Consider the following 14,517-nt stretch of genomic DNA (forward strand, 5'->3'; position numbering starts at 1 on the left):
GATGGCGCTATGTGGCAACATCTTAGTATGCGTATGAATTTATCTAAGAAATACATCATTTTTATTTTCATTTTTGGACAGTAGCCACTCATCACACGTGAATCTCTCTCTGTTTATATCTTTAATTATCTCAGCATGGCTGCTTTCGCTTGTGTTTATTTAATGCCCCATGAGGATAGAGCTTACTGCAATAAATTTAAATAGGCTACTCATGTTTAATTCTTGCTTTTGAGTGAATTTATGTAATTTTAAATTAAAGCATGTGCGGTATGTGGTTTACAGTAGGCCTTTATCTCCTCTCGTCCTGAATTTAAATTATGGCTGTACTGGAGTTTTCTTGTTTGTTAGTGTATTTAATATTTCCATACCTGTGAATCCTCCATACATTATAAAAACATGACCCTCGTTGTTTTGCGGTGGATGCAGCTGAAACCCTCTCCTATGAAGACTTCAATAACTTGAGGTGATTAAAAGGCTCTGTCATTATTCTTTCACTCGTTAAGAAGGCCTCTCGGATTTCAAGTGTCTCCTTTTACACTCCTGAGCCGCCACATTCATCATGGGACCGGGCTGAAGTTTTATTGCGGCCGCTAGAGGAGGATGCAAAAACAAAAGCTGAGGAGTGTGGGATGGACTCAAAGGGCAACTAGCCCCAATACACATTCTCAGTGGGTAGAAAAAAAAGTGAGAGAGAGAGAGGGGGGAAAAAAGAAAAATGCGAGCCGGGGCATGAGTCGAGTGCTTCTCTCTGCTCAATTTTGACACAGTTCAACACATTTCATCCACTTGGAAACTCCAGGTTATCCCTCGACGTTATGGGCGTACCTACACGTTTTTTCATCACAAAGGAGTAAGGTGAGGGACGGGGTCACACAGCTCCATAAATACTTGGTGTGGCTGAGACTTTGGATGGACCCTGGAGGCGTAAATACTGCTGCTGGAGGAAGCTCGCACACAGGAGAGGAGCGGCGATTTTTCTGCAAGCTGATACCTCATTTGTAGAAGGGCAGACTGCTAAAAGCCTCCTTAGTTACCACCGTGAAAGTTGTGGTGCCTCTGGCTAATATGGAAAGTCTATGATTCCGTGTTGGCACAGCTATAGCATAAATTGTTGCGCTTTTTTCTCTCCCCTCACTGAGTGCGATGTAGTTCACCTTCACATCTCAAAGTGAGCTGATTTGTCAAGATGACAGCGCTTACACCTTTGAACCGTGCCGTACTTGGACTTGCGTGGAGCTGTTTGAGTTTCCTGTCGTGCGTGCATTGCGGTTTAAGTGACAATCATGTGCACTCCAGTTTTATTTACAGGAGGTTGCGCAATCACGAGCGCAGGGAGATACAGAGAGAGATCCTCTCCATCCTGGGCTTGCCTCACCGTCCCAGGCCCTTCTCTCCCGGGAAGCAGGCGTCCTCCGCGCCGCTGTTCATGCTCGACCTGTACAACGCCATGGCCGTGGATGAGGAGGAGGGCGTGCAGGAGAGCGCAGGGAAGAGCTTTAGTGCCAAGGCTCAAGGGCACTCTAGGAAAAGTTACTACAACCCCCAGCATGCCGACTACTCCCGTGTGGCACAGCCTTACCGAGCGGCCCCTCTCGTAGGCCACAGCCCCGCACTCACCACAGCGCAAGACACCAACTTTCTCAATGACGCCGACATGGTTATGAGTTTTGTCAATTTGGGTAAGTGTCATTAAGACGGGATCAATATCCACCACGTGCTATTAAATCAATATATACATTGGGATTATGTGCAGGTGATTCTTGGTTATCACGGACACTGAAAGAAATGGACTTATTCATCTTTCACTTGATTTCTATTTCTCAGAGATAAGTGAGGAGTTTTAAACTTTTTATTTCTCTTATTATAGATTACATCAAGACAAATTTTAAAACACCAGCATAAGCTGAACGAGCCTGCTTTTTGGGATGCAAAATATTACCACTTATTTCTGGAAAAATAACCGGACACGCGTGCAATATATTCTTATGTGCAACCTCTCATACAAAAACTTGCCGAGGAGCAAATTCAAGATTTATAATTTTTGAAAAGACATTTGTGCATCTAAGTGTAAAAATTTAAAGTTCGCCGTCAGACATCAGTCATTCTCAGAGTACCGAGGGGTTGCTATAGACTCCTGTTATATATTTTGTATTTAACACAATCGAGCTGAACATTTTGACCCATCAATTTGTGCTGCTTTCTATTTTTTTCTTAAGTCGCTTTTATGTATAATGATTGTGTTTGTTCGGTAGCTGCGACCCTTAACCCAGCAGTTCACAGCGACTTATCAGATGACTGTCTGACCTTGAGAAAATTAGCCTAAATTATTTCCTGTTGTTAAAAGAGGGTGATACTGACTGATACTCATATTTGAGGTTCTGTCACTAAGAGAAACCACAAGCCCATTTCATAATATTTGTGCTATTTGTAGCATTTGTTGTTCTATGGTAAGATTAAAAATATTCGCAATGGCACTCGGAAAATTAATCAAACTATTGCACAGTCCTGCTGAACTGAATAGTGTAGAACAAATCCCTGTAACATATCATCCACAAAGTTTCACTATTTTATTCTTTAAGGATTCTATTTTCCAAAATACAAAGTAAAACATGTTAAAGTGAATTTGTGGAGACTTGCTTGTAACATTATTCCCTCACCTTGGTCTCAGCCCATCTGTTTCCACTTACCGCTACACCGGGGCATGTACACTGTCAGGCTTGAAGGCTCTGCTCTCATTCTGGAGACTGTCAGTGGAGTGTTCAATGGGGCTCTGTCTTTATTACAGTACACTCAAATATAGCTACTGACCTCAACTGTTTTAAAAATGTCTATGTAGCATTTTATGCGGTTTAATATGCTTACTGTAGTATCAATAAGAAGCCAGATATTCAAACATCCAAACACACAAGACATAAAAAAGTGGGCCTTTTATTAATAAAATATCAGTCATTTGATAATTTCATTACAGCCCAGTTAGAACCAGCTGAATAAAACTGATATCTTACATTTTTATTTAATATTTTGCTATTTCAAAGGTAACTGCTCTGTGTTCTCAGTGGCACTTCTGTTTCAGATTACCACCCGTGGCTAATATAATGGAACACGCTCAGTGGGTAAAAGTCAGAGCTGACCTCTGACCTGTTTGTGCTAAGTAACGGCAGGCGTTCCCTCTCGATAAAATATCAGGGAAATGCACTGCATGATATCACAGTGGATGTCAGAACATCCGCTGACCTCAGCCACATGCCTCTTCTCTGCTACCAGGTGGAGGTGAGAAAGGGCCGAGGTCACTTTGTCAGCATGTCCCTAATGTAGGTACGCTGGAGCTCTTTGATGCTGAAATTGAGGATATATTTATATATTTTCACCTAAAAACAGACGCTTCCCCCTTCGAAAAAAATAAGCTGTGCATATCCTCCGTTTGTCTCCATACAGGTATAAAAAAAATTCACCCATTTAAAAAAAAGACAAACCTAAAAAAGGAATCTTATATTATCCATTAGATTAGAAATATTTTGCTTTCAAGCTTAAGGGTTAGCTAATTTTTATGAAACCTAGCAGAGGTCAGTATGAGGTCAGAAATGAGGTCAGAGTAGACACTCATGTGATGCTGAAGAATCCCGTCTGCTCTTTTTTCTCACTTGAGGAGCAGACGAAAGTGTCTTTAATTGAAATCAGCCTGTTTTTCTTAACTGACAGCCCATTCATCATGGCCAGAGAATGCAGTTAGGCACACAGTAGAGGGCCTGTCTGGGAACTGCTACCTGTATTGAGTTGACTGATTTAATGAACTGGAAAGTGCTTTTGTTGGTAGTCAAAATGTTTGGATTGGACCTTGAATGCGAAAGAAGATGTGATAAATTACACTTTTTTCCTGCGCGTTGATGCTGGCATATTTTCTCCTTTAAACAGCTTAAGAAGCAGTTCAGGAGGTGAACTCATACATTTATATATATTTTTTATCAACTTTTCTTCCCGGTAGAAATCAACTTTGTCGTAAAATATTTTCTTTTCCAGTGGAGAAAGATAAAGATTTTTCTCACCAACGAAGACACTACAAGGAGTTCCGTTTTGATCTGACTCAAATACCAGAAGGGGAGGCGGTGACTGCGGCAGAGTTTAGGATCTATAAGGACCGTAGTCATGCCCGCTACGACAATATTACCCTGAAGGTGACCATATATCAAGTCATCAAAGAGTATCAAAACAAGTAAGTGCCAGACCAACCACAACTATGTATTAAATGTGCATATTAAATGTGATTGTACCTCTGTGCATTCGCCCAAGGCCTGAACTGTTTAACTGCGTAATCTCTAAATAATTTCTGATATTTTTATCACATAACGACAGCTTAAACTATCCAGCAATGTGTAACTAAAAATGCTTTACCTCAACCGGGTGGTGTTTGCTGCTTTAGTAAACTCATGGAAGTGTTCTTTTTACTAATGCTGCTACTTGCATTTAACCAAAATCTCCCAGCACTTCTTGGATTACAGTTTAAAGGACTTATTGCTTCATTTTATGGGCATAAAATTATTGTAGATAAACAAGGGGGAAAAATGAGTCATAAAATGAGTCAGTCTTTTAAAAAAAAGAACAAAGACAAAGGACCTACGTTAAGTTTGTTCTCAGTTATTTAAAGGTTTAGTGAAATGTAAAACAGGCTGGAAGCTTCTTCCTTGTAGTGAAAAAGCAGAATGAAGTAGCCGCTACTGTAAAAAGTGAGAACTATTTAAAACTATTTGCATCTCGATTTGTATCTTATTTCACAATGGCCATTGTCTGTCGGGGGTTGAAACTTTCCACTTGCAAAGCACATCCTTCCATGTCAAACTCTGCTCTCCTTCATTCGCACCATGTCTGCCTTACAAATATAGTTCACGGATAAAGAGAACTCCATTAGCAAGTTGGCCACTTATGAAGCTTGGAAGGTCCGTCAGTTATCACTCGTCTTGTGTTGCCTGCCAAGCTGGCTGTGTCCCAGATGAAACCACGAGGGCCCGTATCGGGGGAGAGGGGGGGTTGGAGGCTCCCTAGGGTGCTCCCGTGGTCACTGTTATGCCCGCCACCTGCCTGTCTTAACAATATTCCGGAAGTTTAAAGCAAGACATAGCTGAATACACAAGGGTGCACTTAAAAGTGGGCCCACATTTGCTTGCCAAAAATGTGTGTGGGTGATTGAAGGGAAGATATGGCCCTCGGGGGCTTTGAAAAGGTCCAAGTCAATGGACTCTGCCATCTTAAAGGGGAAGAATGCTCAGTTCATATTTTCACACATGCTTTCATGGAGAATAGTGTATTTGAATTAGTGCTCACAAACAGGTACGAGTCTTTCACAGTGACTGAAATCTTAGAGAACAGTTTTCTTGATTTTTCTGTCATCACAAAAGCTTAAATGCAGTTATAGTATGAGCAGGATTCAGTTGTAAAGTAAAGCCATACAGATTCTTTTGTGTTTGCCTCCAGCGCGTTAGGCAGAATGCTGCTTATAGACACAGACGAGTTTCAGCCTGTGCCCTTAATGTTGTTTTATATACTACACAAGTTGCTGGAGGTCTGACCCCCCTTTAAACCTTATCCTCTTCACCTTGTACGTTGGAAGCAGGTGAAGTTGTGCCACAAACCTCTACTAAGTTTCTACAAAATGCTGATTATATAAATACTCATGATTGCCAGTGGTTCTCATTTGGCCCATTCAACAAAATCAGTTTAGCACAGATTGAACAGGTTGTGGTCTCGGTAGCAAATTAAAACCATTTTGTTAGTTTATTTTAGGGGTTTAAGAGACCGACCATACACATTAATATAAAGCTTAGAAAATCAAATCCCACTAAAAAAATTGTTTCCTGTCCACATGTTCTGCCATTTACTTAAAATAATAAAAGTTAAGTAAAAACAATGGCCAGTGATAAAGAAAATGTGTTATATAGTGCATGAGAGTAACACTGTATATAAGATAAGATGCTGGTATTGGGGAAGTCTGTGGAGTCTGTAACCAGAATACACTTTATGTATGTATTTGAGGACTAATAAGTTCTTTGAACTTTAAGTTGTTTTTTTATTTATAACATTAGCACAAATTATTTTGCTATTTTAAACTTACAGGGTTTATGTTTACTTGCTTGTGTCTTCACTGAGTTAATGAAACACAGAGACAAAAGCAACTATGTGAAAATGCTCCACTTCGTATCCATAAAGGTTGTCAAATGTACACTTAAAGTCAGAGTACTTGTAGTTTCAGACAACTACACACCTTCCTCAGAGTCACACCTGCTGTGGTACTGAACTTTACTGCTGAACATGAATTCCTAATGGAAAATATTGACTTGTGAACATAGTTTGTTAAACACAGAGCAGTCTGAAAAGTTACCACTCAGCTTTGGTGTTCAGTCACATACTCTGTGGAGCAGTACATCTAGTGACCCCAGATTAAAATGTCGGATAAACATTTACACTCTTGGATACAGCTACAAACCTATACCTACTCAGACTAAATTATCACAGGAAATAAGCTAAAAGCTACAAAAGTCAAAAAGGAAGTTTAGAAGTATGTCATGCATAAAGATTATGCTTGATTTTTATTACACCTGCAATAAAGACATAAATGGTTCCTGAAGGACTGACGGAAAATCTTGGTTGTCTCTGACCAGCGTCAGGCAACCACAAAAACCTAACAGGCTCTGCTTTATCTGATCTGCAACTTGAAAGGAATCCAATGCAAATTAGGAAGTAGGGCTTTTTTTTTCAACTTTGAGTTGATTGAGGCCTTATGTCAAGCTTATGTTAAAAAACAGCAAAAGAAAAACAGCTGATATGCATGATTCATAGCTCCTGAAAGTTCTGAAGTACTGGCAAACCCTGTACCCCACGACTCTGCTATTTATTACCAGTGAAAGGTTTTTCCAACAAAAGCACCACTTTCTTTTCAGGTCCAGCACACAGCAACGAGTTTAACACTCTTACAGAGCAAATCAGCACATTTCAGTACTAAGATAAATGTTCGATTTCCAGAGGAGGAAGGGAAGAGTTGCCGTAGAGTTTGGAATAAAGTACTCAGTCATGATAAGATTCAGTCTACATGTTCTAGAAAATAATGCCAAGTACATGTGCACTCACCAGCCACTTTATTTTCTCAGACATTTTGGTCTGTATTGATATGATTACACAGGTGATGCAGATTTGTCAGCTGAACATCTATGATGCCAATCTTTCATTCCATCGCATCCCAGAGGTGCCCTGTTGGATTAAGATCTGGTGTCTCTGAAGGCAATTTGAGTACAGTGAACTCATTGTCATGTTCAAGAAACGAGTTTTAAACAGTCTGAGCTCTGTGACATGGTCCTTTATCCTGTTGGAAGCAGCTATCAGAAGATTCAGTTCAATTAGGTTCAATTCAATTTAATTCAGGCTTAGTGCCAAATCACATCGACAGTCACCCCAGGGTGCTTTATGCCAGGGTAAATATCCTACAGCAAAATCAGACAATCTCCTATAAGCAAGCACTTTGCGAGGGTGGGAATAAAAAACTCATTTTTCATAGGAAGAAACTGAAGAAACTGTCATGACCAGTTGGAGGGTAAGGGGAAAGGGAAAAGAAAAAGAGAGTATAGACAGAAAGCTGGATAAAGGGATGAACATGGTCAGCAACAATATTCAGGTAGGCTGCAGATATTAGGCGGGATAGACCCATTATTTCATGTTGTTTAGGCCAAATTCTGACCTTACCTAATATTTTCACAATTTTCTGTTGTCCAAGTTTGTGCATGCAGACAAGTTCTTTTCTCTTTAGCTTGGTTTTAAGAAATGGTTGAGTTGCGTTTATGGCCATTCTTCTCTGATCTCAGTCACTTAAATCGCCTTTCTTCCCCATTCTGATTCGGTTTGAATTTCAGCAGGTTGTCTTTACCATGACTGAATTCTCTCAGTTGCTGCCATGTGACTGTCTGATTAGACAGTTGTGTTAACAAGCAGCTGAATGGATGTGCCTAACAAAGTAGCCAGTGATATATGCACCAGCTGTTTTTGCTCATTTTAACTGTAGCTTATTTAGTGCAGATGTTCATGACATTGTTTTCATTGACTTTTTAGAGATGCAGAGACGTTCTTACTTGACTCCAAAAAGGTCCAGGCATCTGATGGAGGCTGGCTAGTGTTTGACATAACAGCTACCAGTAACCACTGGGTGATGAATCCACAGCAGAACCTGGGCCTGCAACTCTGTGTGGAAACTGTAGATGGCAAGTGGAGTTCAGTTTTTCTTTCCATTACTTTTTTTTTTCTCTTGTAATCACTTTAGATTTATTTTAAACTCCTAGACTTTTAAAAGGTCAGCTTCACCTTTCAAGACAATCCACAATATCTGCATTTGATTTTACAAAAATGTTTTATGTGACATCAGGTCAAATGTCTGGCAGTGTTTGGATTATGATTATTTATCACCAATTACCAACAATTGATTGCCATAAATCAAAAAATTAAGATGAGCTGACCTGGTTTTTGTATTTGTACTTACTCTGAAAGCAGTCATAAATTTCTAAAACTATCCACTGAGTTTAAATGTTGTTGTAAAAGTTTTATTTACCTTTTTATTTTTTTAAAGGACGAAGTATAAACATAAAATCTGCCGGAATCATCGGGAGGAACGGGCCCCAGTCCAAACAGCCGTTCCTGGTTGCTTTCTTCAAGGCCAGCGGGGTGTTGCTTCGCTCAGTCAGAGCTGCTGGTGGGAAAAAAAAGAACCACAGTCGCAATAAATTGAATAATCAACAACAATCCTCAAAGGCACCAAAAACTGGAGGTAAGTGGGCTTAAAATGCAGCTTAGATGCTAAAATGAGTTTTTGTGAATACTTTCTTTTACCCTACACACAGAGTCTTTTAATAATCCGTTTCACTACATCCTTTGTTCCTGTTGCTGACCTGTTCAGCAGACTGTCTGTCCGTGCTTGTCAGATTAAAAATTATTGGTCTGTATTTCCACAATCACTTGGCAGCACTCGCCAGAGGATGACGTTTTTTTTACACGTTCCTTTCTTTATGGTCTCAACCTCAAAACGAACATTTTATCCCTGTTACTGGCAAGATTCCTAATTAGTGAGTCAGTATTGTTAGTTTTATGTTTGTCTTTGGTTTCATATTGTAAAATGTGAGCTTGACATAGTTTTGCTGTTCTTTGTTCTTCTTCTCAAAGTATTTTCTTGATTTTGGAAACAGATTTGTGGCTACACATGTCATTGATCATTTCGATAAATAATCGAGCACATTGATTAATGCTTTTTATCCACCAATTACCTTTATAAATGAAAGGAATTTTACTTCAACTTTCATTTTTGGGTGTAGTAATAATTCTCTGAAACATCCGTTAACTCCAAAAGCAATACATTTATAATAGCATCTTGTAGTAAGTAAAAAAAAAAATGATTTCCTGTCATAAAAAAGTACTATTATTTTTCAGATTATAACACCAGTGAACAGAAGCAAGCCTGTAAGAAGCATGAGCTTTATGTCAGCTTTCGGGACTTGGGTTGGCAGGTAAAACACAAATATTCTACATCTCTTACAATGAAAAAATTGTTAGGTAATCACACAAAAATTACTCATTTAGTCAAATTATGAGATTATCAGTCACGTATACTAAATGTCTTCTTTTTCTAAAGGATTGGATCATTGCACCAGAGGGCTATGCTGCTTTTTACTGTGATGGCGAGTGCTCGTTTCCACTCAACGCACACATGAATGCAACAAATCATGCTATTGTGCAAACGCTGGTAAGCATTCTTTAGAGTGTATCCCACATGCGCGTTGCAGTAAAGTCGCGCTATAAGCTAATAACGTTCTTACCATTTGTAACTCTCTGCTGTTGCACCTCTTTAAACTCTACTTTATGCTCTCATTTATAGGTCCACTTAATGTTTCCTGACAATGTGCCAAAACCATGCTGCGCCCCAACCAAGCTCAACGCAATATCAGTACTTTACTTTGATGACAGCTCAAATGTTATCCTGAAGAAATATAGAAATATGGTAGTTAGGTCTTGTGGGTGCCATTAACGGGCGAGGCCAATTTTAATTTATGCAGTCTGGCATGGGAATTGCTGGAGGTGTGATGTCATGTTCAGTATTATGTATATAGAGTTTTATTAATTTATTTTCCTCTTTTTAAAAAATAGCACTGAATATTTTGATATTTAAATGATTAGGACAAAATACTGATTTTACTTTACAACAGTTATCATTTAACTTCTGTGTCCGTTGGCATATACTTTGTATTGGTTAAGACTGTATATCTTTTATGAGAAAACTGTTCACTGGAGTCACTATGATCGCTTCCTCTTCTGTTGTTTTCTTTTCTCCTTTTTTTCTATACATAGTGTGCTACAAACGCTATAAACACTGTATTTCAGTGCTAATTTCTTAATGAGTTCATTCCCAGAACAGAACGGTAATCGTTCATGACAGACGCATACAGAATAATGTAACACGAGCACACTTCATTAACAAGGCGGATCTCCATATTATGCTATTAACACTAACGTCTCAACTTCAACAGGCTCTTGGAAACATTTCAAATTAAATCGGATCACAGGATTAAAAAAACACACTGAGCGTTCTCTAATATAAACCAAACTGCCCAAAGCTGTTTTCAAGCTGTCACCGTCTTTCAGCGTTGATACTGTTTCACCTTTTCCAAGCCAGTTTTTTTTTTCTGGTGTTCTCAGAAGGGGAATATGTCAGTCTGGAATGAAACGCTTATAATGTTGAGTGTTCGCTTATTTTTAACAATGTTTATCTCTTACATAAACACTGTTTCTCATTTCTCTGTGGACTTTGTCATAGTTACATCTTTGCTCCGCACATATTCGATCTCATGTTTGGAAAGTAGTGTATCTTAATGTAGAGTGCTGTGTATTTAATAAATGTACCACTTGAAAGCTCTTATCTTTTGCTCGGCTTTTATTGACTTCACAGCTTTTCTTTCTTCATTTATCACGCACAGCTATAAATCTGTAAGAAGAAAAAAAAAATCCCTGCTGAAATAAATGCATTATTTATTGTTTTTTTTTTTTTTTTTTTAGGTATTTCTGTTTGGAATTCTGTGGATGTTTTACTCACTGCTGCCAGACTACTGTCTCAGATTTATCAGTCTTTGACAAGTAAACTAGAAGTACACCCACAGAGCCTGATGACATGCTCTTAGGGAGCGGTAATGCTAAGTAGTACGATGCTACCAGCAAGGCAATGCTGTGACCTCCGAAACCAGCCCAAAAGGGTGATTATCATGAAACTGCCAGCAGAGAAAAGCAACATTTTCCAGATTATGGTGGAAAGTTCCCATCAACCATATTATTTATGTGACATGCTTGATACACATATACTTACCGGGATGCTGTAAATTCACATTTTGTCATTGCCCATCTGCTCCCAGCTAAGATTCAACCTTGGAAACAAAGTGGAAACCATAAACAAAACCGAGTGAGTGTTGGTGCACTCATCCATGGATAAGCAGGACTTCCCGAAAAGTGCGAGGGAATGTGCTTTTTCCAAAAAAGTACTATGGTTACGCAGAACTCTTCAATGGTCTTGGAAATGCAGGGATTAGGTTAAGGATTAATATTTATTTGCACAACTGTGTTGACCCTCACTGAACACAGGATATGTACTGTTGCACTTTTCCCCCTCCACCCTCCCTGTTTTATAACATTTTTTCTGACATGGCAGAACATTGAGTGACTGTATTTCACTTAATTAAAAGCAGTGGCTGGCCTGCCCAGATGTTATGTGGGCTCCATCTAAAAGGAGTGTTGACATTCAGTGAATAGACGAGGCCACCTGCTAACTTAACTCTTGGCTTGAGGGGTGATTTGCATTCCTGTGGCCTGTTGCCTGGCATGATTACTCCTAGCACTTAACAATCCCATCTACTGTTTAATATGATGGATTCTTTCCAATTCAGCTACATTTCTTCCTTGTCTGTAACGCAGGAGCTGCTATGAATGAGCTTCTATTTAGGTTCTCCAAAACGACACAACCCGCCTCAACAGTAACCTCTTGACCACATGAAAGGGTAACAATTGCCATACTCGGGGCGGATTAATATAGTGGCCCCTTTTCCTCTGAGACCCCCGTGGTCAAAAGCAGCCAGCAGTGAGTCAGAGGTGCCTTGACATTTATCAGATCCGCACTTGTAGTGGCCACTTCTAAAAAAGGTCACAACCTCTGGTAGTTTACTTTTCCTGAATGGTTGCTTGTGAATTATTCATGCGTCGTGCAGTCGGTTTATAGTATATGTCACAACATGCTGTTGGCTTTACATAAACATAGTTGCATAATGTTGAGATGTGTTTCCATGTGCTGATATTCTTTTTTTTCTACCACAAACATGTTTATCCTCTTTACCTGATTAAGAAAACAGAGATATCCATGTCAGCAGCTGTTAAGAACATGTTCTTTTATTCAGCAAACAGGATATATTTATTAAGGAGACATCATCTTGAAGCTCCTACCTGACTGGGCCAAAAGTCACAAGTGCTTGAGGATTCAGGTCATTTTAATGTAAACGAATCCACCGCCACAGGAAATGCTTTGACCCATGCTGAAAAACAAATACAAAAAGCTGCTATAACGAGCCATTAATCTTGTCAGACCGCAAACAGAGGTGGACACTTAGAAATGACAAAATGAGAATCGCAGATTAATTTTTTAAAAAAAGAGGCAATACTTTGCAGTCTTTTTTCTTTTTGATAAAAATGTAATTCCTTTTAGTGCAGTGAGGCATATCAGTCATCATCTAAAAGATTTCCATAGTTAAGAGGAGCTGGTTCTAAATGGGTAAAAGCACACAAAAAGAAATGTTTTAGAAATACTGGAAAAGCAAAGAAGCTGGGATACGCTCGAGCGCCCTGCAACCCTAGTAAGGATAAGCGGAAGAGGATGGATAGAAAAAGTAAAGTATTGTCTAATGTAAAAGTCTCATGCCATCCCTCCTTACTTTAAATTTTGCTTCCAAGGAGCCAGACTTTCTTGTAATCTTCAAGTCTTTCATATTTTTTCTTTGGCCACTGGCTGCCTTCTCACTCAGCCAGTTCAGTCCAGTCCTTGTATTTCACCACTTTCAGGGGAATGTTTTGTTTGTTAAGCCACTTAACCCTGACCTATGAATCATTCTAGCATTAAAAAGTCACCTAACTCAAGGGATGAACCAGTGTTGGGCCAACCATACAATTTAAAGTAAAGAACCAGTTTTAAATTGTAATAGCAGCCTGTCACTCACATCATTTGTTTCTATTTCTTTAGTCTTACAAAAAGTAATCTAATTTACAAAAAGTGCCAAAGGTAAGAGTTTGATGGGCATAAACAGATGAACAGCATTTTAAAGTCATGTCCTTAATAAATAAGAAAAAAATACATGACGCAGGACCTCAAGATGCATCTGAGTCTTGAGTTTGGTCCAGCTACTGTTTGCTGAAGCCTCATCAGAATTTGTCTCAGTGTAATGGTGGCCGTGAAGAACCCATTCTTAAGGGAGAAAAGCAGGGATATGCCAAATTACACAAGAACTGGACTGAAAATCTGTGGCAAGAAGTCTTATGCAGTGATTAATCCAAATTTGGCATTTTGACAATACCATATTTAAGGGTCCGCTTGGCAAAAGCTTCATTTTTTTTTAACATAACACACTGCCATAGCATACGTGGATAGAAAAACACGTTACCAGACATGGATTGGCCTCCCCAGAGCTAAGACCTTAACATTATTGAAGCAGTGTGGGATTATCTTGACAGAGAACAGAACAAAAAGCAGCCAAGATCCAAAGAGGAGCTTTGAACGTCCTTCACAAAGCCTGTGCAACTAAAATAATCTTATTTGAGTTTTAACCTTACATACTGTATTTCCATGTCAATTTGAAGAAGTTTTAATAAATTGCTACACCTATTTCACATTTTTCGAGCAAAATATAAAGAAAAGGGGAGTGGGTTAAGGCTTTTGTACAAAACACATATTTATATCTGTTCACCTCTGTATGAGAAAACTTGGTACCTTGCCATACATGACACAAAGTCCACCATATGATTTCATGGTGTGTTTTTTTTTTTACTTAAGGCCCTTTTGAATACTTAATTTAATTTCCAATAGTTAAATAGTTCATTCCAGTTTATTTTAAAGTGCATCTGAAGTATTATGAGTTATCAATTTTCTAAACAAGTGATGCAAATCAGACTGTTTGACATAAAAAGCACATGTAACCAGTTGTTCATGAAAGAGAATTGGAACTGTTCACAAATATACTCATAAACTGTGAAACTAAACATTTATTTGCCGCCTTAGTGGAGATTAATATGCTGGGTACACTGCAAATGCACAAATCCACACAATTAAATTGAACATTTTTGACTGTGACTATCATTGATGTGATCAGTTACTGCTGCTGTTGGCTGCAGGCAGTCTAGATGACTGAAACAAAGCTTGGCTTGATCACATTTTGTTCAGTCTAATATAGCTGCGCAAAATAATAGCCGTTG

The 14,517-nt window shown here is 38.9% G+C and overlaps 1 protein-coding gene across 1 annotated transcript; it reads left to right on the forward strand.

The window, feature by feature from the left end:
• The first annotated feature begins 658 nt into the window (after window positions 1-658).
• Window positions 659-10,920, forward strand: bmp5 (bone morphogenetic protein 5). The gene is made up of 7 exons (XM_031742915.2): window positions 659-1,679; window positions 4,018-4,210; window positions 8,089-8,237; window positions 8,600-8,797; window positions 9,454-9,530; window positions 9,656-9,766; window positions 9,899-10,920. The coding sequence occupies exons 1-7, from the start codon at window positions 1,187-1,189 to the stop codon at window positions 10,046-10,048; spliced, it is 1,371 nt and encodes a 456-aa protein (XP_031598775.1). The 5' UTR covers window positions 659-1,186; the 3' UTR covers window positions 10,049-10,920.
• Window positions 10,921-14,517: the final 3,597 nt, after the last annotated feature.

The sequence above is a fragment of the Oreochromis aureus genome, linkage group 13 (genome assembly GCF_013358895.1).
Source record: "Oreochromis aureus strain Israel breed Guangdong linkage group 13, ZZ_aureus, whole genome shotgun sequence".
NCBI lineage: Eukaryota > Metazoa > Chordata > Actinopteri > Cichliformes > Cichlidae > Oreochromis > Oreochromis aureus.